Here is a 23,791-nt window from a genome sequence, read left to right on the forward strand (position 1 = left end):
ACGAAAATACTGTTGACTATATGCTGATAATAAGGCTATTCTCTCCAGAGGCTCTACGGATGACTTGTGATTTTCTTTTAAAACTTTAATGATAGTGATTTGTTAGAACATGTGACTTTAGAAGAAAATCGCACCTATTGGTTCTAACTGGAGGAGGGCGGGCTCTTTGCAGCCAATAGATGCAACAAGAGTGTTTTGTGAAACATTTGACGGCAGTTGTTTCAGCCCGTTTGGGCCCGTGGGACTTGCCTACTAGATCTCCTACTCTTAGATTTTTACTTGTGGAGTAAAATACAAAGACAAGTTTACATCACAGCAGTAAATGGTAAAGAACGTTTTGTCAAAACTATTGTTTTTGGGGTGCTACTGTGGGGGAAGGGGAGCTACAAATGGCCCTTTTCAGTGTTAGTCCACCTGGCGAAGACCAACGAAACAGAAAGCAATCACCAAGCACGGAAAAAAGTAACCTAGCAACAAACACATAACAAAAAAAGAGCCTGATAATAGGAAATTTTAAAATAAGGCCAATTTGAGTTATTCGGAAAAACTTGACAGACATGTAACTAGGATAGTGTAAAACTACGTCTAAGGCATTAACATGAACCTCATTCTCCTTTCTGAACATAACAAAGCTGGATTTCCCACCATAATATCGATATTTCTCTGTCCGCGGAAAATAGATAACAGAAGTTGCTTAAAAATAACCAGTATGATTGTGTAATTTCGTTTAAAAGTTCGCAAAAAACAGAGGATATCAGGCCAAGGCATCCCTGCTTGAAATTTTTCAGAACTGGAATTATTTTCAGTTTTTTCCTCGATCTCCCGCTAAAATCTGCGAAACGCTCGAGTGTAATCTTTGTATTTCCACTTTCATATTTACACTGAGGATCAGGAAAATAATAAATAATTAAATCCAAAATAGAACAGCAACGGTATAGACATGTTTTATGGATGAATGCTTATTGCGTCGAAATGCACAACTTTTAGCATACACGTGGAAATGAGAAAAATAATTAAAATATTCATAAAATGCTTGTTTGCCATATTTGCACCTTATCCTGAAAAATCCTGTTTTCCGTGCGCGTCGGACATTGGCCAAACAACGCGAACAATTTGAGCAACTGGCTCTTAGAAAATATTCAGCACCTAATTATTTTCATGGCAAACATTGCGCTACCTCACAAATGAAAAGCAGCGAATAAACTATTCATTCTTCACATTTTTAGAGGGGGGGCAAACCCAACAACATCCTGCGATCTGCTTGCAGAGCTCGAGTTCCTGCAGTGCGCTGGACACTTTTGATCGCAGCCAGAGCAAGCAAAAGGGCGATTTTCAGAAAAAATAAAAAGTTATACTAAAGAGCAATTCTATCTAACGATCGATAATACCAACATCTTTAAAAAAAATTACTGAATGTTATCAAAGACAATAAAGAATTAATTCGCACTTATTGCCGCTAATGGATGGTTTTCAAGGTTCGGCTCTTTGATACACGATTCGGACTTCCGAGGTCTCTATACATAGAGACTTGAAATCGATTATTGATTTGTTTTTAATCATTAAAGGACAGAAAGGAGCTGTGAACAATAAAGAATAGTAATAGATTATCGGATGATAGCTTCAAGTCTATAACTGCGTTAAGTATAAGCGCTTTAAACGCGGATTTAAGTCAGAAAGCTAGAAGGATTGAGGAATCAAGTGCAGTGGACTTATTGTTTGAAATTTTTTTAGAATTATTTCAATTAAGTAAAGTGTGTTTTTGTTAAACACCCGAGAGAAACCACATCGATAAAAGAGGTTTCAGGTAATGCAGTGATTAACTTACCAAAATTCGACCTGTAGTGGTCTGTCCAGAAATAAGTTCCCCTGCCCAGTCTTTTGCCTCTGTCATAAAAGTGCCTTCGAACTCTTGTTTTCCCTGTCTGGCTGCCTTTTGCTCCTTCTGTTTGGGGTCGTTCGGACCATATTCGGCTTCTTTGCGACAGCACAGAAACGCGAACAATCGCCATATCTAAACATAAAAGTAAGAACCTCAATGCAATAAATTAAAATGGATGATTTCGATTTTAAAGTACTAATATTTTACAATTTGCCTCATAATTGTGACGATAGTAGAACATTATGTAAATCCCATGAATGGAAGTCGTTAATGTTATTACTACGATTACTATTGTAAAGAATAAAACTATGCTAATATAAGAATCGTTATGGAGGCTATATAATACGTTTATTGCTCTCTTGTCGTTAACAACGGCATGGGTACAGCAAGGGTACAGTATATTAATCGTAAAAATGCAAAATATCGACACATGGCTGTGGATCAAATTCCCTGGAATGGAACACGTACATACATTCATACATAAAACTGCGTCGAAATTTAAAAACGTAAATCGCAATGTATCGTCCAGATGTGAAGATTTTTTTAAATTTTGGTATTTCACTAGGTATTCAATATCATGATTGATTTAAGTACCTACCTATCGATGGCATAAACAAGCTATATACAGGGTTATTCACCCAACCCGTTCATTGGAAGTTTACTAGGATCTAAAAGTGATACGAATTTGAAAATTTGGAGTTATGTTAAGTTCGACATATACTATTTTTTTTAAATAGTTTCAACTTGCTGCCACTTCCGATTTAACCGGAAATAGCTGTAACTTGCTTATTTCAAATGGAACCCCCAGTATATTATTTTATTTTTAGATTCTTCATAATATTTTAGGTACATTTTCTGTATAATATCCTATACTTAGTTCTTACTGTTTTTGAGATATTTGACTTTGAATTAAAAATGTGCCTCTGTAATGGCCAATTTTAAAATTGCATATCTCCGCAGTTATTATAGACATAATTTTCATATTTTGTAGAATGTCAATACATAGTCTTAGGTTCACACTTTCACTATTTATATGGCTTAGTATTACACAAGGTGTCCAAAATTAAGCTCCTAACATTTGCATATTTGAAGTTGCAAAAGTCGTTTTTTTTTTAATGAGACACCCTATAACTTTAAGCAGTATCAAATAGAAAATGTAATTCTCTATCGAACTGTATTAGGGTTACCTATACCTATTCCAAACCATTTTCGAAATAATTAAATTTATGTGAAACTAATTTTAGATATTCATTCTGGTAAATTTTTATTATTCGAGTAGTTGGCCATGGAAAAGAAATAATGACAGTTATTACTTGCATTGTACGTTTTTCTTTTTCAGTGGCTGTTAGTAGCAAAATTAGAGTGAAACTTTGAATCAAAATTGAGAATATCAGCGTTTGTGTATTCTTCCATTTTGTTTCAAAATTTCACTTTAATTTTAACTTTAAATACTTTAAATACTAACATCCACCGAAAAACAGAAACGTACAATAACTGTCATTATTAACAAATAACTGTCATTATTTCTTTTTCACGGCCAACTACGCGAATAATAAAAATTTACCAGAATGAATATCTATTATTAGTTTCACATAAACTTAATTATTTCGAAAATGGTTTGGAATAGGTATAGGTAACCCTAATACAGTTCGATAGAGAATTACATTTTCTACTTGATACTGCTTAAAGTTATAGGGTGCCCTATTAAAAAAAAACGACTTTTGCAACTTCAAAAATGTAAATGTTAGGAGCTGAATTTTGGACACTCTGTATAACACTAAGCCATATAAATAGTGAAAGTGTGAATCTAAGACTATGTATTGACATTCTGCAAAATATGGAGATGATGCCCATAATAACTGCGGAGATATGCAATTTTAAAATTGACCATTACAGAGGCGTATTTTTAATTCAAGGTCAAATATCTCAAAAACGGTAAGAACTAAGTATAGGACATCATACAGAAAATGTACCTAAAATATTATGAAGAATGTAAAAATAAAATAATATACTGGGGGTTCCATTTGAAATAAGCAAGTTACAGCTATTTCCGGTTAAACCGGAAGTGACAGCAAGTTGAAACTATTTAAAAAAAAATAGTATATGTCGAACTTAACATAACTCCAAATTTTCAAATTCGTATCACTTTTAGATCCTAGTAAACTTCTAATGAACGGGTTGGGTGAATAACCCTGTATAGAGAGAACAATTAACATATGAGGAATTAATTTATTCACTTCGGTTCTTTCTTCTCTATACGTGCAGTTTTCGAAATATTTAATTGAAATTTGGAGACGTTTCGCTTATTTATAAGAAAATTACTTGGGAATTAAAGACATGAACTGAGAGAACCCAAAAGGCTTTTTGTGGCTGTTGTATGTGTTTTTTGCAAACTGTTAAAGGCACAAAAAATAAGATTTTACTAAAAAAAAATTGGTTTAGAGTACGAGACGACGAACAATATGAGCAGTTCGTCAAAAGAAGAAGCGTTGCTTGAAAATGCCTAAATACCTCTTTGATTTATAATGATGACTGATGTGATATCATTTAAAGGAAAGGTAGGAAGTGGTAAGAGCAAAAAGCGATATTATTTCGGCTAGCAACTAAGTGCGGTAGACATTTCCGCACATGTTAGATACAATGTTTTCCTACAAAGTTGCGTGGTTACTTTATGTTGTCTTCTAAATTCAATTATATATTAGCGTATAGTGAAAAAATATATTCGTGCGTAATAAACATTTTGACACTGACACATGTCACTTTGCTTGAGGTAGTTCTTTTTACTAACATGCTTAATTAACGTTCCCACGTGCATTTGCACGTGAAAATTAATATTTTCCCGCACTAGTGCTGTAATTTCTCTAATAGTAAATTTTATCTCCTTTTTTTATCTAACATTTATTAAGCTCTGTCATTTTCCTCATATGAGTTTAGATGAGTAAAATATTTAGAACATGCGCTAGTTTTACTTTTTACATGAAAAATAACATGAAAATAATAGCGACTTTTTATCCAGTTTAGAGTTTTTATAGCTATTTAAAAACATGTTTGCCTCCATTCCTCTGTTGCCAGGAAGGTCATTTAAGCGGTCGTGCTAATAGTCGGATACACGCATAAATCTCAATAATTACTGACATATTTATTTTCTTTTTGTTTCACTTGTACTTTCTTGACATTTGCAAATCATGATTTGAAATCTGTCATCATCGCTCACAGCACGTTCTTACTTTGAATAATAAATTAGAAAAAATAATACAAAAGTAGGTATGAAAAAATAAGCTAAAAAAATATCGTACAGCACGTAACAGGGTGGAATTTTCAAATACAGGATGACTCACAATTAACAAAAGTAAATTTAGGGACAGGTACTAGGGTTCAAAATAAAAATTTTCGGTTAATAAACTTATTATCAAATCTTAATAATTGAAAAATTATGAAGTATTGAAGTTATAAGCAATGTTCCCACTTATTGACTATACCATAGGAGCGTACAGGTAATTTGTTTGAAAAGTAAAATGTTAGATTGACATTTCGGTAATTTAATTTAGTAGTAATTTAATTCTTCTAGCACTTGTTGTAAATTGGCGAATTGTAAATATGGATTTTATTGTAAAATACGAGTTTTTAATTTTTAAGATTCTACGATAAATTTATTAGCAAAAAATGTTTCTTTTATGCCATAGAATCTACCCTTAAACTTTCCTTTGTTGGCTATAAATCGCCCTATTTACCTATAAAAACAGGGTTTTTCGATTTCGTTTAATTTGGGTCATAGGAGGTGAATAATCTTTTCAGACCTTTTATTTTCTTTATTGAATTATAGGGATACTGAACGTTCTACAATGAAAATTTGTAAAGAAAATTTAATCTTGCTCCATTGTAACTATATAATAACGCATTGTTGTTTTGTGTTTACTGTACCTGCTGTTGATTATTTAATTGTTGAAATGGTATTCATTCAAAAACTAATTAAAATATTTGATTCTTATTAAAATGCTCCAAACGCTTTAATGGTAACTCATGGAACTTTTCTCCACGTGCACTCCATAGTAGAAGGTCTGTGGAGAGAAATTTCATAAAACTTAATATTCTGGAACACTATTAAGGTATACTCCCACAGTATCCCACAGCAACCATTCCCCACGCCCTTATGCTAATTTGCATAAAAGTTGAAACAATTCTATTCATAAATGATTATCTTCTTTGGACAAAACACGACGTCAATATCGTATGACTCGTCCATTGCGTGATTCGCATAGATATACTCGGAAAGCTTAGAATATTACAGACAACCATTCTTAGTTATGACTGAATAATAATATACTTAATCATTCAGTATCGACTTTTATGCGATTAAAAGGACGAAATTTGCGATTTGCAGTAAAATGCTTAGAACAAAAAGTATATGCAGCATTTAGTTGAATTCCAAGTTATGCAACTTTGCCCTAATTTAGCAGCCCTCGGAAATCGCGAAATAACCGAAATCTATTTGCTTAAACTCGAAAAGCGGTCACCCTGTATGTATAATTAAAAAACGTTCTTAAACATGAATAATAAATTTCAACGAAAATAGGTGATAACTATGTAATCACATTTTTCTCGTACGCTCAGACGAACAAGAGTGTTCCTTCGAGCCCTTCGTTCCGCTCCTTACTTGGATTTCACGCACCAGTAAGGGTTGTTGGAATGATGAATGATGGAATTGCACACTATTCTCAATTAAAACTAACTGAGAATAACATTCGCCCTCTATTAAGGTCTCGGACAAACACGCTTGTTTATTTAGCCCACGTTTCATTAGGGGCTCTGAAGTATGAGGTGTTAATACCCCCCCCGGTTCCAAAAATCTATAGGGTAAATGTGCAAGTGAAATTCCTATATTATTGATAGGTTCCTTTATTTCAAATAACTTACCAGGACAATGCATAATCCAGCGAGGAACGTGCAAATCGAAGAGAGCAAGAAACACCAATACTTCCGAGTGGCCAAACAGGCTTCAGGATGAAGGGTGGGGTCTACAATGTAGTCATTAGGCAACACGGTACTGTTGGGGCAGGGCGAGGACGGCCTGATGCCGCCCTTCGCGTCCTCCGACGTCATTCAGACGTTGGGACGGGCATCGGGTGGTCCCGGTTCCTCACTGATTATGATCTTTGGGAAACGCCGAGGAACATATTTTGCAGCTAGACAGGAACACGTGTCAATCCTGAAAAATGAGTCACGAAAATTGGTAGATGTACAATAGTTCAATAAATCATTTGAATGTATCACGACCTATGACACTATCGCTGATGTGTATTTTAACTTTAGCGATGTAAAAACAAGGCCAATAACGCCAGGATTAAATTTATGTATGAAGCATGCGGCTAGAATTACAAAACTCTTAATTATCCAAAGTAAAAGACTTAGCTCAAGGTTCTTCAACCCAAACGCCTTATTAAATTATGATATTAGGCATTAAACATATTATGGCTTCTTGGGGAGCAACTGAAAAATTATATATTGCTGTAAAAATCAATTGAGCAACCAAAACTAATGTGTTTTGTTTACTTTTCGCTTTTACTTTGAAAATTTCAAATGTATTTTATTTACCATTAAAAGAGATCGTTACGTAGCGAAAAACAGTTAAATTTACAAAAATTTGCCTTCAGTTTCTCTCTTTTTTTAAATTTTATTATGTTTCAACGAAAATTAATTCAGCTTATTATGTGGAAAAAGGAGCAAAAAAAGTTAAATATTGAATTTCTCTGCCGATTACATGCTGAACAAAGATAAAATATATTTAAACCAGGATAAAACTTAAAGCAGTAGCCAAGAGGGCAAAGTCGATTCGACATGCTCCTGCTAAATTCAGGAAAATTTTAAACGTTAAATGTTGCTGTTCTGTTAAAACCATCAAACTTGACCAAACCATCATCGTGAAAACAAAGCTGCATAAGCCACTTTTAATAAGCGTGACAAAACAGTCAAAATTGTAAATAAATGAAAACTTTAAATGCTGAAAGTTAGCTTCACTAAGAAGATAATTTCCATAGAAACAATGAAACAACGACAGATCAGTGGCCAGTTTCTTTGTAACTTCTGGATCTTGCGGCAGAGTTACCAGGACTTTGAAAAATAAACCTGCCTAACTCAGAAGAAAGATGAAGAGGGATTTAATGTTGAATGGAGTGTAATGATGAATGGAGAGGAAAGTAGGTAATAACATAAATGATGACTGTGAATGACAGTTTATTAAAATGATAACGCAATATAATATATCCAGAAATTACAGCGAATGTAACCGTAAACACACAATCCAGAAAGATTTGAAATTGGATAAGAAACAACATGAAAGGGCACTTTAGTGGGTTACGGAGAAAAGGAATGGAGAACGGAGGGTTAGTGCGTGACGAAAGTCTGTAATTTGGGTTATTATGGATTATACGTTTGAGATTAAAGCTCGAACCAGTGTCATGTCTCTGGATGAAAAAGGAGAGTTCTCCTACTTCGACAAAGATACTTCCCTAATGCAATGCTCTGTAAATTAAACAAAGTATGGGGCGCAACTGCTGCCGAGCCCTAAGAAAGAAGTGTGTATTACGGGACTCAGCGACTGAGAAGCCCTATAATTTATCTATGTAAAAGATGCCAAGTGTCATACCGCATATATGAAATTTATGAGAAAATGCATATGATGGCAATATTCCAGGTTAATCCGAAACTGTTAACCTTGTATGTTTGGCTTTGGCTCTCTTCTGTTGACATATAGTTTTGTACTGTCCGAAAATGATTACTCTTCCCTATTTCTTATAATTTGGTAAGGTAGACTAAAAAACCTCGGGTTTTCGGATTGGGGTTGCGGAGAGAAAACTTTTGAGCAACCAGGATTTTAATAATATTTATTATGCTCGGTATAGGATCTCTCACGATTATTTCACTTTAGTTAAAGTTCACTCATCAATGGTTACCTGGCGTCGGAGAATAGAGAATAAGAAATTTCTAATTCGAAAACGATGGGTGATTTTTCAATAATTTTTTTACCGCGTTTTGTTTCTCTAAAATACATCCCCTGACCTCCATACGCATAATAGTTTTTTGGCTTATTATTACCATTTCTAATATGCACGTAGATACGGAAGTTGAACCATCCTGTGCACACACTACCATAATCTTTACCTACCTATTTGATAATAGAGATGTAAGGTCAAACCATTACATGAACGGAATTTGATCAGTTGTACATTACTTAAATTCCTATAGTTATTCGAGTTCTTTGCATGTTATTAGAACTTTCTTAACCATATTTAAATACATATTGTGGGAAGTAGCAATTGCATTATACTGTAATTTCTGCGTAAGTTGCTTTGTAATGTTTGCGTTGTTTTCACGGAGTATTGAAACCGTTTCGAGCCCATTATTGCTCTATCAGGAAATCGGGTGCAAACTCAAAAATGTCTCAATGCTCCATGAGAACGTAGCAATTAGTAAGTGATTGCTCTTATAGTTCTATTATTATTCAACAAAAATCCTTAGATACCTTTTGAGGATTTTACAGGCAGAATGCATTTATACAGGATGTGTGAAATATCGTGTACCTACCACTACTATTGTTATATTAGAGAAAGAACGCCATTTTGGAAGAGGGTGAGAACTGTCTTAATTCATTTCGAATCGCAAAAGATTTAACCAGAGCAAATAGATTTTTTTCATAGAGTAAGGTCAAAACTAAACCTATTAATATTTCAAGATTGCAATAACGGGTGGTCATAAAAACCTCGCAGTAGGCGGGGAACCATAAACGTAAGCCATTGTTTCATTGGTCAATATTAGATTTACCCTCTAACATTAACAATGGCTAATAGATGAATGTATCCAAGAGATGCCTCTGATATTTGAGATTTTTCTAGCGATTATTTTAATTTAAATTCTAAAAATATAAAAAAATTGATTTTAATCATCTGGATTTCCTTATTTTTTACTGGCATCGATTGTCAGTGCGCAACAAATATTTTTAAATATCAAAAATTAAAACTAAATAGGTGTACCACCTCGTTTTATATGTATGTACTGGCAGTACTGAAGTCTAAGTTGTTATTCTCGCCCAACCTTATGGGACTAGTTCAATAATTAAATTCCCAAAAAAGTACTGACATACATTTCCAATATTCTTAATAATTAAAATTGGGAAACATAAATTTAATTATTAGTCGATGCTCCCCTACCAACGACATTACTATCACTACTCAATATATTTTAGTCGCACTTTGATCCCAAATCAAATATTCCATGTCAAGCCTTTGGTTGACCTATAAAACCCCCAGAAATCTACATTCACAGAATGCTCAAAATACCTACCTATAGAAATCTAGATGTTTCAGTGTACTATCATTTTCCGCATCTACCTGAAAAGACCTCTGCAAAAATCTACTTTGGTCTCTGCCAAATGTTCACTAAGTTTAAGATCAAAGTGAAAACTCTACACTATATCGCGATGACTCTTTCCAAACGAGATTTCAACGCGGTCCACGCAAACCTCTGAACATCGAAAGGCGACTGAGCGGACGCCCGGCCAATGGAGCGTCGAGACGCCGGCGCGACCCGATGCGGCAAATCGATGACGGCGAAGTGCGGAAAACGCGTCCTCTCATGGATATCATGGATTTATCATTCTACGAGTGTCCTTCTATGGCTTTAAAAGTGTCCAACCACAAACAAGTGGATTTGAGCTCTTCTAGGATTTAGAAGAAAAATTTACGAGCTATAAATTTGAAGAGATCATATACAAAGGGATCGAATTGCAGCACGCGAAACTTGTTTTTTAATTCTCCCTTATCCACATCAAACTTTTTTCGAAGAACCTACGTCAGTGGTCATTTATTTCCGGACGATATTCAAATACTCTGCTGTTCAATTTAGAAAGAGTTTTTATTTGTTACGTTTTTTACGTATCTACTCCCAGCTAAAACTAAGAGTAGAATAATATTCTCCCTTTATTAAGGGCTTTAGACGAAAATCCTTGTTAACGTTTCGATGACCAATCGGCCACCATCTTCAGGACCTGGGAAAAAATTACTAGAAAAACGGAAATTAATAGTTAACTGAAATATATGAAAGGAGAATAGGTAAAAATCGCGAAAATTCCTCTTCTCAATCATTAAGGATCATTGAGTCATGTCATCATCATAAAAAAATTGACTAACTGTATCGTTTTTGGCCCTTATCTTTATATGTTTTTGTGTTTTGTTTCTTCTCTTCTATCAAAGATCTCTATTCCAGTCTCTCCTCTACTTCTTTGTCTCCCTTCCTCATTGTATTCATGATAAGTATTAACCTTCATCAGTATCAACCTTCTAATCAGTATTTAACCTTCGTCGCTATTTATCAGAAGGCCAACAACGTCATCTCTCTTTATTGAAAATGGCTTATAGCAGTAGGGCTTCCGACCTCCACTTTCTTGATGAAGGCTAAAAGGGACTAATTCTGGATGGAAAATGTTTCCTTCCATACGCAGAACAACCTTACAATAGTCGGGCATTACCAGGACGATTCACCTTAGTTACCCCTGATCCCTTCTACCAGAACGCCCGATCTCAGAGGTCAGAGACATCCAGGGGCCGTTAACCTCGAGATGGGGATAAGACTGACCCCCAACCTGAAGTAACTTGAATTTTAAATCTTTTCGTTTAAAATATTACTTAAAAGATTATCTTATCATCACATTTTCCCCAAAAAATAAGTTTTATGTATTGTCTTTATATATTAGATTATTTTGGCATTTTTGTTGAAAATGTCCACGGAAGGCCATGATGGATAAAAACAATTGAATATTCGCATGCAAGTCGCAAGAGATCTCTGGGTCACGCTAAAAATGCTTGCCAAGCTGCAATTTTCAAATTGAACGTGAAAATTACAGTAACTCGATTACAGGGTAGCGCTGCAAGTAACAAATTAAGTTTTATGACCAAGTTGTAAATTACGCTTTATTATTTTAAAAAAATATATATTAATCTCCTTTTAGATAATAAAGGTAACGCTACAGTCATGATGGACTGTATGACGTCTATAAATACGTAAATTTTTGAAAACCCATATGATCCATATTCAGAAGAATTTGATGTTCTAAAGAGAGGTATAATTTTCTCTTTAATAAAATGTTTATTTAGTCACCCAAGTTTTTCATTTCATAGCTACAGAGTCTTTACTTTTAAATAAAATAAATCGATGGATTATCTTTGCTGATAAAAATCATTAAAAATATATTTTGAGAAATTGAATTTTGTCCGCCTAAACTATTAGTTCGCACACTGTGTGCCGCACGAAATAATCAACAGAGTCCAACACTTGTAAAGTCCAACCCACTCATTTCTACGAGCAAGTTCTGAACCTACTCCGGTGTACTCTGTCATGTCACTAGTCACTTGTTTTTCAATGTCATTCGTGTAAGTGAAAGGAATTCTAAGAATTTCAGACATTTGGTATGACACTGTCTGTCAGTCTGTCACTCGGAGAATGCGGGGAGAAAGGTTATTTTTCTTGTTTTAATTTTATAAATTTAACTTTTGCTTGAGCCTTGTGGAAAATTAAACTGTGCTGCTAGCTGCTACGGAAAATAACTATATATTTCCACCACAAGACATTGGATTTCCTTTTCCGTAAGTACTGTAGAAATTACATTTTAATATAACTACTATTTCAGCTGAATGGGGAAGTAGAAAGCTTTGGCGTAGAACTATCATAAAAGACAATTTAAATGTTCATAGCTTGCTATAATTTAAGTCTTTAAAAACGTATCAATTCACTAATCGTATATGCTGTTACTTTTCCTACAAAGAAATGCTAAAAAATGCAGTCAAATAAATAAACACAGGATAATTTGCTGTTTGCAATGCTCAAGTTCCCTTTAAAATTCTGAACAAGCACAAAAAAATGTGTAATACAAGTTTGATGTTGTAACTATTAATACAAGTTCAAGACTACTTATAGGTCAGCTGAAATACCTATGCCTTTAGTAATGGGCAGTATCAACTAATATATGCCTACTCAAAGTATTTAGACATGGCATATAGGTCTATTCAGGCAAGGCAACTGGTAAATAAATAGCAAGTAAATAATACTATATTTTTTACAATTAATTTTATTTTGTTTGTCAAGGACATTTTGCAAACAAAAACTGTAGGTAACAGTTTTAAATTTTCGTTAGATGTTAAAAACTTGTTTCCCAATATAAGCACTAGTAGCCATGATTTGAAAGAATAAAAAAATATATGAATTGAGGAAACTTTGAGTGTGTCTGCAAAAGACTGAACTGATGCTTGGTTGTAGTGTCTTCTTTTTTTTCTTTCCAGACTAAATCTGTATGTACATATATACTTATGTCTTCGGACATGTACAGCACAATAAATATGTACTTGTATATCTACTTTGTACACATCAATGTCTGATGAAGCCAATGACCAAATAGAAATATATGTCATCAGGTTGCTCAAAATCCTAGAAATCACCTCTAAATGGCTTGTAAACAGTCTATAAAACGGGACAAAAAAGATGCCAATTTACTAACTATAAATTCTTTGGCTTATTTTAACAATTTTGTTCCGTTTAGAGTTGTCAATTGAGCAATACCTGGTTGTCTAGTATGGAAGTGTAAATAAACAATATTTTAATAAATATACTTATGAATATAACAAGAAAATACAAGTTAAAAGAAATGTTAATGGCAAACTTATTGAGGCTTCAAACATTCCAGTTTGTACCATGTAGCACATTATAAATCGGGATTAGGGCAAATCTAAAAAGTCTACTGGGAGTAAGCAAATCCCTAAATAATTTAATGACTTTGAGTAGTCTTCACTTAGCATGTCCAGATTCCTTGTAAACCTCACTGCCCCTCTAAATAACATCCTGTTAGGTCTGTTGTCACAATTCCTGTTTTATGAAACAGATCAAGCATTTGCTTAGCAACTGCTAGACATTCATTCAGAATGCTCCTCCTCCTTAAGACTCCTTTGGCATTCTGTGACCCAATAAGAGTCAATTTTTAATCTGATTCTTATATTGTAGAACCCAAAATATAATTTTTTTATCTCAATGTTCAGTCAATCACTTCAATCACTTGACCTGGGCTGACCCATGTAGTTTTGTTCTATTTACTGGCACTGCTCGTTTAGTCAAAAAGGAAATATCATTCTAGTGATATTCATGAATCTGGAACAACTTAGTGAAGTATGCTGGAAGTGCAGAGCATCCTTAAAAGTTCCCTTGTAAAACGTGGCTTCACTACAGTGCAAATAGTTACTTATCTGTTGCCTCTGCTGATATACATATGTATATAGGTTGGTGAATTTCTCATATTGAACTAATTCCAGGACATAGAATAATTGTAGAACTGATAAAATTTTGACCTGTGAAAATAATTCAAGATATCCACATTTTTATATTGATAGAGTGATCCAAATTCAAAGAGATTTGGTGATTTTGCAGATTCTGTAACACATAGACAGAGCAAAAATAAAGCATTAATAAAATATATTCATACACTTTTACAGTTTTCTATAGGGTATTTCTAGTGATATTTTTTTTACACTAAAATTCTCAGAAAACCCCTTTAGAAATGAAACTTTTATTACTAACAAGGCATTTTTGATAGAATGTTTGATCGTTTTTGATGAATTGAAATTGCAGGTAGTTATGATGTGATAAAAGTTTATATGACTACAGGCCATGGTAATAAAATTACAAACTTGTTTGCAAATTTCAGTTTTGCAGCTTTATTACTTCATATCCATTGTAATTATTTCTGGGTAGACGTTAAAAATTACATACTTAAAATCACAATAGTTAGGCTGTTAAAATGTCGATTTAGCCATCCTGTAAATGCGTCACTGAAGACCCTTAATCACCACTTCAAATATTTATACCAGGTTGAAGTAGTCTTTAAATATTTCCTGAGGAATGTCCTTATCAAGATATTGCAATATTTCATTTTTATTTCTAATGATAAAATTTATTAAGTGCTTATCTTTATGAAAATAAGCTAGTACGTTTAGCAGTTTTTCAGGCAGTTGTTGGTGCTGCTGTTTATTGAGGGATTATAATTCTTATTGTGTTTTTACTCTTCTTATTAAGAATTATACGTTGTTAGTATAGAAGTGGAAACAATTATTATATTAAGGATGAGGTGAGGATTAAGAACGTGTACTTATGTTATTAAGTGTGCCTACAAATTGTTTTCGTTTCCTACTTCATTGTTATTATTTAGATTGGAAGTAACAAGAGAAAAGGCAAAAAAGCTTTTAGCAGGGAATTTTGAGTAAAAAGATGTACGGCTCTTTGATTTTTTATTGCCATTCAATAAGAAATTTATATTGAATTTCAAGAAATAACTCATCTATCTAATCACCGAAGTATTTATATTTTTAATTTTATTGGAATGTGAAACGAGAAATTGATAAGCACCATAATATCGAGTTCTCAATAGCAGCTTATGTGCGGTATTTATTTTATAAATTCCAATGAATTTTGCCTAACTCTTAAAGTGTAGGTTGTCTGCAGATTAAAAACAAATAGGAGGTCAAATTTATTACCCTTTTAAGTGCAGTCAATCTCATGTTTCTTGCAGGTATGCTCTTACCGCTCCAGCTTATCTGGACATCAATTTATACAATTCAATAATGCAGCAAGCAAACAGATTTAGGTCTTATTCAATCCAAGTTGGTCAGGGACAAGGTGATTATACTTACACATGTTAGTCATTTATCTAAAATGCATTTGGATACTTTTAAGGTGCGTTTCGTCAAAGTTTGAGTGGGAGTGAGACTGACGTGTCCACTTCTAACGAAAACCTCTCAAATGAGGAAAAATACGTTATTAGGCACACTCCCAGGCAAGAACCTCAAGGTCAAGAGAATCTCCAAGCCAGTAACCGAAGCTCGTTAAGGGATAGTTTGCCCTCAAACCGTAGTTCTTTAGATGTGTCATCGTCTTCATACAATACTTTGATTATTCATAGTGCTGGAGATGAACCCTGGACAGGTGAGTCTGGTTATTTTTTTAAGCAACACCTGTCATTTTATAATTGTTTTTTCTATTTAGGGAGAAATTCTGGTCCAACATCGTCACCCCAAAGTTACCTACATCAACAATCTAGTATTTACGATACCAAACTGTCACCAGGCCTGAAAAGGAGCTCAACTTCTCCTTCCCCTTCAGTTACAAGCACAGGTAAATATTTGAGCACTAACGTACATATGTGTAAAGTTTCTTAAATTTGTTGTGTTACTTTTATTGGTTGTTGATTGATACGGCTAGTTTCTTTCTTTATTGTTTTGCAAATGACACATACATTATTATTACTCTAAACGTTCAATTCGTTTGAAAAACTAACAGTTCACTGCTTTCATTTTAACATTTTTAATGTAGCTGCATTAAAATTATTTTAGGCGTTCAAGAAATAACTGAAATCCCGGACGACTACCTGAGCCAATCCAGCGTTTTGAAGCATTTAGCGAAAGAGGTATGTGCCAGTGTTATTTTTCTAAATTAGCATAATGCTAATGTGCTTTACTCAGGTAAAAGCTCCATCTCCTGGTAGCACAGTCAACAACGACATGATACACGATTTGATAGGCAGATTTGATGCTGCTTCCTTCGATTTTACCGTCCTGCCATCATCCACCGAATACCCAAATAAATGGGCAGATAAATCGCCCTTACAAGCTGCCGTTAACAATCAAAACAAAATAATCAATGACAAGTTGTCATTGTCCAAGTCGCAGCCCGATTTGACTTCGGTCGGCGTTGCCAAGTCTGACTTTACAGGTAGAGATTCAATACTTTCTTGCGATATTAATGTTTTATTGGTGGGTTGATGTGTGTAGAAGATGCAGCTGTCATTGCAGGATTCAGAAGAGGAGTGTCAGCTCCGAGACCTCCCACTAAAGGTAGAGAGGAAAATGAATCGAAGAATGAAGAAGTGTGGCCTTCCGGGGAGATGGTGGAGATTCTTATAAAGGAAAATAGTGCCCTAAAGCATGAGTTGGAAAATTGCTATAGGAGGGTCGAGAAAACTCATAAAGTGAGTTTCAGAGACGTCTGTTCCTTTTATCATAAATTTGGTTCCAAATCATATGTTAAACAAGTTTACTTATCATTCAAATCAGTCGGCGTTAATGACGAATACTGAAAAGTATTATAGCGTTTTTCAGTGGCCTTCCTAGGGCGGTGCGAAGGTAATTCTATCTATTAACTTAAGAGTAATATAAGGTTAAATGTATCTTCGGATTGCCCTGCAGCAGCCATCGGAAACGCTATTAACTTTTATGATTTGGTGTGTTTTTTAAAATAATTTAAACCGATTTGGAAGTGCATTTTTTCAATGTTATATTTTTGTTCATATTCAGCTAGAACAAGAGATTCTGAAAGTATACAAGGCTCATGAAGACTTGGTACAGTCATGCGATAGAAGGGAAAGGCTGGAAAGGGCAGCCAGGGTTCGTTTGCAAGCAGATGGCCGACGCTATCAGGAATTAAATAGAGCTTTACGTGAACAAGTAAGCTAAACATTATTTTTATTTGGCAATAAAAATGATATGTGAAATGCATGAAAACAGAAATATTTTAGATTTTGTTCAGTTTGTCCTCCATTCTAAAATACTCTAGATTTGAGTCATGAAAATTATTAAACCCACGATTAGGTTGACCTACTTTCAACACAAGTGCTGAGCAGATCCCCAGTACCTGACACCACTGGCCCGGACAGCCTAAGAAGGGAGCTAAGCAAGCGAGAGGGAATAATCAAGCAATTAATAATGCAAAGTAAATCTGAAAAATTATGAACTAACGAGCAAGAATAATTAATTTTTTTTTCAGATAAGGAATTAGCAGCAGCTAAAGAAAGACAAGAAATCGAGTTAGCGGCTCAGAGAGCCACTCTCCAAGAGCAGCGAACGCACATCGATATTTTAGATACGGCCTTAACAAACGCACAAGGAAATGTAGTCCGACTCGAAGAAGAGGTATATAGCAGTTATTCATATTTTCTTTTGAAGTCTATAATTATCTTTTGAATTGGCCATTTCAGAACCGAAAGAAACAAGTCTACGTCGACCGAGTGGCGCAACTGCAGAGAGCACTCTACTCATTGCAATTGGCAAGCGACCGACGAGAAGAAACCGAACGAAAATTGAGGCTTCAATTGGAGACCGAATTGCAGAGAGCCAAAGCAGCGCAAGGTAAAATTGATTATTAAAAATGGGAATGTTAAGCAGATTATTTTGTAAATTTTAGGAGAACATAAAGGTTGGGAGTTGCCCAGTGGATTAGGAAACGAATCGGCCTCGGAACTCAAACGGCAACTGCGTGAAAAAGATGAGAGTCTTATGAGACTCGAAGGAGAATGCGCCAAATGGGAACAACGGTATTTGGAAGAGAACGCGCTGCGACAAGCGGCCATAGATGCCGCAAGCATTCCTAAGTACGATATAAGCTTTAAAATACAAACTGAGATAATTTCAAATGTTTTGCAGGGACGCAAAAATTGCCGCCTTAGAGAAAACCAGTCAGGAAACTGAGAAGATAATAGCGGAAGCCCGTAATGAAAAAATCAGGCACATGGATGAAGTTCACGCCTCACAAAAGAAAGTCGCAGACTTGGAATCAAGGCAAGTACATAAATTTTTTTAATTAGTTAAGCTAACCAAAACATATGAAAGTATACCAAAGAGATGTGGCTTTGCAATTAAATGAAGAATAAACCTCTAATATTTGCTGATATGTAATTGTCTTTATTTCATTTTCAGATTGAAAGATCTAGAATCAAAGTTGGCAGAAAAAGATGCAATGATCAGAGTTCTCCAAAAGCACACCTATGACAAAGATGTGTCAATATTAGGAAGATCTCCGCATCATACCCCGCATCCAAGTTTAGGAGGCGCCGATATTGATATCGGCTTGGGGACTACAGTTTCACGGGAGGAATTAGGTGAGCTAATTTCGCTGAGAAATTATGAACGAAGCTCTTGAAATACATTACACTAATTATGAAATTACTGATTCCAAATTCATATACCCATACCTTATATAAACCCATCGAAAAAGATTCAGCTAGGTCACGCGTAACCGATTTATCTTGTCTTGAGTCATATTCTGATTTTCCTTTTTGGATTTAAAACATTGCAATTCTTGAAAGGCTTTATGCCTTTGAGTTGATATATTAACCTTTAAGCGAGTGTGTCCTTTAGTATATGACAGATGATCGCGTATAGTAAATTTTGCATTATTCACTTTTTTCCCATTTTCATTGTTATTTATTTAGGTAAAACACAGTAAAAAAAAGTTGGCCATATTGTCTCAATGGATGTCTACTGGTGCAGTTATCTGAATGAATTTACCGGTTTAGTGATCAATTAATCAGAGGAAGGAACAATTTTGGTGCTCACTGTATAAGTAACTCACCATTCTAATTTTAATTTCAGTGAACAGCCTGAAAAACTCTACAGCATACGGTTCAGGCAACTCGTACACTGGCAGCGAAACTTCATATCACATGCCGTCTTACAGCCAATACGACTCCAATAAAAACTTTGATGCCACAAAACAGCAGTTAGATAATCAGCTTAAGGAAATTGACAGCCAACTGGACAACCAGCTACTGGGCAAGGTAGGAGAAACTGAGACGTTTTACTGATGAGTGTGGTGCCTTTAGGGATTTAGTTAGTCACTGTAAAATAATCCAAGACATTTTAAATGGATGGAAATGCCTATTTATTATCTCAGATGATATAAGAATTTGGAAAAACTGTTTTTTGCGATTAAATCGTTATTTTCCTAGAATTATTAGTGAGCCTAACCATATTTTGGTCGCGCTGTATGTGAAATTGGTTTTAAGTTATTAAAACGCCATTTTTTTACAGTGACTATTGCCTCGCTTTTGTTTAATTCGGTTACGCTAACGTACCAAAGAAATATTTAGGAAGTTTTATTTGCATCTGTTGTATTTTTTAAATTATTTCGCAATTTATGCAATTTTAGATCATTTTTTTTTGTAGTAGTGTATCGATTTATTCTTATTTTTATTAGTATTTTTTTACTGTATTTCGGCGTCCGTAGTCAGGCCTAGAATTACATTCCAAGTTCAGTAATTCCTTAAAAATTTCTATGAAACCAACTACATTTTGTATCTTATTCTAGTCTTCAGATTTGATCCAAAAATAGTTTTTAGTAGATCCAAGAACTTATTTAATAATTTCTCATTATTTTAGCACTAACTCGAATTTAGGTTTTTAATCAGATTTATTCTATAATTTAGAGAATTTCTAGACTTATTAATAGGCTTGTAAATCTGTAGAATGAGTGTAGGTATGTAAAATCAAGATATGCTATGTTCCAGATTACAGAAAAATCCTGCAGTCACATAAAAATCAAATGTTTTCTCCTGTATATGTAATAGATGGTGTTCAATTTTAATAAATGAGTTGGAATTGAGCTGAAATTAGACATTTACTAAATTTCTTGGGCACTGTCGCTGTTTATTATATAATCAAGGTGAACTCTTGATTTTCTTGGTAACAGATTTTTGATAACTCGGAACCGTCTATAGATTCGTTGGATAGAAACCATTATTCTTTGTCGCATTTATTAGGCAATTTATCTGCAAAGCTTGTTCTTTAACGTAAGATCTGATTTTAAAGCAATTTATGTTATTCTGGCTAACATGACCGCCGTCGATTTTAGTTTTATGCATGTATCGTGTTTTTAGCATGTTAAAAATAAATTATAGTTTTTATATGTGTGTGTTTGATGCTTTTATCTCTCCCAGTGTTCAGCGCTCACCGTATATAAAGCCTTGCCATTGCTGGACTTATTACTAGTGTTTTGCATTTTTTTAAATCCTATTTTGTCACTAAATCGTGCCAGTTGCAATCCAATACAACAATCCTCAACTAAGCATTATAGGAATATCCCGATTTTGGTTTGAAATTTGAGATTTCTCCAATAATACGAGAACCTAAAAAAAAAACAAGCGGAGCCAAAGATTTCGAGGTATTACCAGATTCTAAATGAAAATTGATCTCTGCCATCTGTACATTAACGTCGATGATATCACATTAACTGCTTCACAAGTAGCGAGCATAAATCTCTAGTGGGGAATTCTTAGAAAAGTTCGGAGGCCATTTGTTACTATACTGGGAGTTTTGGTATCTCTTCATTTTTAAGAGTTTCTAACGATATGAACTCGATCTTTGTGTGTTAGACATTTGAGGGCAGGTGAAATAGTACATTTTTTTATTTCCTTCGAAATTTAAGTATTCTTACTATTGCCATATAAAATAATATTGAGCGCTAAATGCTATTCTATAGGTTGATATTCAGGGCTCTAATTCCATATGAACGACAATAGATCAACAGCGACATTGATTGGTCAAAAAATTCTCGTCAATCTTTTGGGCTAAATACTCTATGCTAAGAGCACCCTTTATCACTAAAGGCAATATGGATATGTCAAAACATAAGAAGCTTTTTACATTTCTAAAAAGGGAAAATATAGATTACAATTTAACGATCGCATATTATCTTGAAGGTACTATACTTAGGCATCGGAGCAATAAATTAGAGCTATACGCTCTCTAAAATTCATACCAAAATTGGGGTCTACCATTTTAATTGATGTTTAGTTTAAATATTTTTTTGGATGGACTCCAAAGGGAATTGTTATTTTCCCATTTATCGGCCACAAGTATGGAACTTCGATCATGTTCGAAAAGTCTAGGATCCCGTAGAATTCCTAGAAATATCCAAACAAAGCCAAAATATAATCTCTCCCACTCATCTGCTCTTTCTGGCACGGCACTCTCAATTATCCTCTCCCCGATTGCGGTGTCTACTAACCTTTCCAGATCCCAATGCACCGTGAAAACACGTTTCTACCTCTTTACAGCGTGGCCTCTGCTGTTTTCCAGGACTCGCTAATCCGATGTCTGCACAGAGAAAGGGCAAACTTCCCAAACCACTACTGGGCAGTGTAAGAAACTCAACTGATCGGGAGTCTCCCTTTACGGCTGGAGGTTCGACGTTCTTCACCTCCTCAAATCGCCAGGAAAACGGGGAAATGATGTTGTTGGAGAAGCAAGGCCGTTCTTCACAGCAGCAGCGTATGACCGAAGCAAACGATATGTCCAGGGGTCAAGAAGGATCCAACATTTGTCCATCCCCCAGCTCGTTGCCCCGCCCGCCCCGTCCTTCGCATCGCTCGGGACTCCCGCGCAGAATAGGGGAGTACAATAGGTTGGAGAATACTGAACCTCAGCGTAAAAACTCCAACGGGGCTGAATCTCTCTCATCAAACAACAGCTCAAGAAGAGCTTCTCCTGCCAGATCGTTAATTCAACCTCCGAGGAAGCTCGGTGAATATGGGCGGCTGAGTGAAAGTGGAGGCAGTTCTGCCAGTTTGAGGAAGTCTGCAGGAAGAATTAGAAGTGGTAGTGCAGGGGAGAGGGACTCTGCTTCTACGTTAAGCGAGAATTCAGCGAGTTCTCTGCCAACTCCATCGAAACTGAGGATGTATGGAGGTGGTTTGAGGCGGGGCAATTCCCTGGGGCGCGAAGCGAAAAGCTCTACTGATCCTAACAAGTATAGAATTCAGTTTTGAGGCTTTATTTCGTTTGTTGGGTGTAGGAATTGAAGTATGCCGACTGGTTTGTATAATCATTCTTAAAGGAACGGTTCTTTAACTAAGTGGAAACATTGTGCCTTATTGGTCATCAAATATTAGTGCCTTATTATAATGATGTAGAAATTAAAAAAGCTTTTTATTGAGAAAAAATCGAATTCTTCTGTTAGGCCCAGTACATTTAAGTCCGTTCATAGATACCTATTTGCCTTGAAATTTTTGGTACTTATTGAACTCTTGAACTTCTTGTACGCTAGTTCTTCTCAAAAGCACAATATGTCCCTAAAATCATAATATTGAGTAAGTACCTACAGGTGTACCAATAAGTTTTGACAAAGACATCAGTTAACGTTATAGTTACCGACCTATTTATTTAACAAGTGCGGAAAATGATGCTTTGCCGCATGTTGATAATTGTACGACGCTGTCAGCATTCGAGTGCATTAAAGGCAATGTTCACTCAAGCAGGTTGAAATGTTTGCACGCACATTTACGGTCAAGACGACTCGTAACTATCTTTATTGCAGAGTCGTAGAAAAAGGTTTTATTGCGAATCTTACGAATTAAATCTTATTTTTAATTAATAATAGTTGATGAAAATATGTAATGTTCCCAAATGTCCCTATGATTATTTCCAATTGGATTTTATTATCACCTAAGTTGAATATAGATATACATATTGGAATATTTATTTGAAATTATACTTACAATGTTTAAAGCGCATGTGTTTTACTTTAAGTTTATAAATATTTTCCACCTTTTTATTGCACATTTTTATATCAAGAAGAGAGATGTAGGTCACACCTGAACAGCACATTCTTCCACCGGAACGTTATCGTGTTCCAGACTTCCCACACGAGCAGTATCAGGAGCTTTCACAAGGAAAATATGCTACAGAGTTGAACAATCCCCCAATACGCATATTTGTAATAACCATTATACTGGGTGTTTACGGCATATTAAGTCACAAAACATAGCGACTTTTTTCCCATTTAACCGATTTCGCAACTTTACCCGTCTCGGAAATAACAAAAGTGGGCACCTTTAAATGGAACACCCTATACAGGGTATCTCACCAGGAACCGCCATTGGACGTTTTGGGAAACTATGAATATCAAAATTTAATGGTTTGGTAAGGGCTATGGGGCGGCCTCATCTAAAAAATGTTCAGTGACGTCACTCTTCTGGTTGTACCGGAGATCGATGCTTGCTTATTTGAAATGGAATACCCTATATATTATTGCATTTTTGGATTTTACATTAAA

The 23,791-nt window shown here is 34.9% G+C and overlaps 2 protein-coding genes across 8 annotated transcripts in view; one reads left to right on the forward strand and one right to left on the reverse strand.

The window, feature by feature from the left end:
- Positions 1 to 10,618, reverse strand: part of slo (calcium-activated potassium channel slo) — a 52,696-nt gene extending 42,078 nt beyond the window's left edge. For 2 of the 5 annotated variants that reach the window (XM_066392645.1, XM_066392644.1), the window contains exons 1-3: positions 10,217 to 10,616; positions 6,794 to 7,085; positions 1,826 to 2,011 (exon numbers count right to left, since the gene is read on the reverse strand). In XM_066392645.1, the coding sequence (XP_066248742.1) occupies positions 1,826 to 2,011; positions 6,794 to 6,979 (372 nt within the window). In that variant the 5' untranslated portion in view covers positions 6,980 to 7,085; positions 10,217 to 10,616. Of the gene's footprint in view, positions 1 to 1,825; positions 2,012 to 6,793; positions 7,086 to 10,216 lie in introns of all 5 variants that reach the window. The other 3 variants (XM_066392647.1, XM_066392646.1, XM_066392643.1) reach the window with 2 other exon arrangements.
- A 1,725-nt stretch (positions 10,619 to 12,343) lies between these two features.
- LOC136410478 (angiomotin-like 2a) lies at positions 12,344 to 23,133 on the forward strand. 3 transcript variants are annotated; one of them, XM_066392650.1, is made up of 16 exons: positions 12,344 to 12,513; positions 15,480 to 15,586; positions 15,644 to 15,892; positions 15,953 to 16,081; positions 16,300 to 16,373; positions 16,429 to 16,678; positions 16,738 to 16,934; positions 17,260 to 17,409; positions 17,554 to 17,674; positions 17,729 to 17,874; positions 17,940 to 18,090; positions 18,146 to 18,332; positions 18,385 to 18,519; positions 18,658 to 18,839; positions 19,333 to 19,517; positions 21,795 to 23,130. In XM_066392650.1, exons 2-16 carry the CDS (start codon positions 15,532 to 15,534, stop codon positions 22,503 to 22,505), a joined length of 2,922 nt encoding a protein of 973 aa, XP_066248747.1. In that variant the 5' UTR covers positions 12,344 to 12,513; positions 15,480 to 15,531; the 3' UTR covers positions 22,506 to 23,130. The 3 variants fall into 3 exon arrangements, with proteins under 3 accessions (XP_066248747.1, XP_066248746.1, XP_066248745.1); XM_066392649.1 differs by lacking the exon at positions 12,344 to 12,513 and adding an exon at positions 14,924 to 15,038 and having other exon boundaries at positions 16,759 to 16,934; positions 21,795 to 23,133; XM_066392648.1 differs by lacking the exon at positions 12,344 to 12,513 and adding an exon at positions 14,925 to 15,038 and having other exon boundaries at positions 21,795 to 23,131.
- Positions 23,134 to 23,791: the final 658 nt, after the last annotated feature.

This window comes from Euwallacea similis, chromosome 8, assembly GCF_039881205.1.
Source record: "Euwallacea similis isolate ESF13 chromosome 8, ESF131.1, whole genome shotgun sequence".
NCBI lineage: Eukaryota > Metazoa > Arthropoda > Insecta > Coleoptera > Curculionidae > Euwallacea > Euwallacea similis.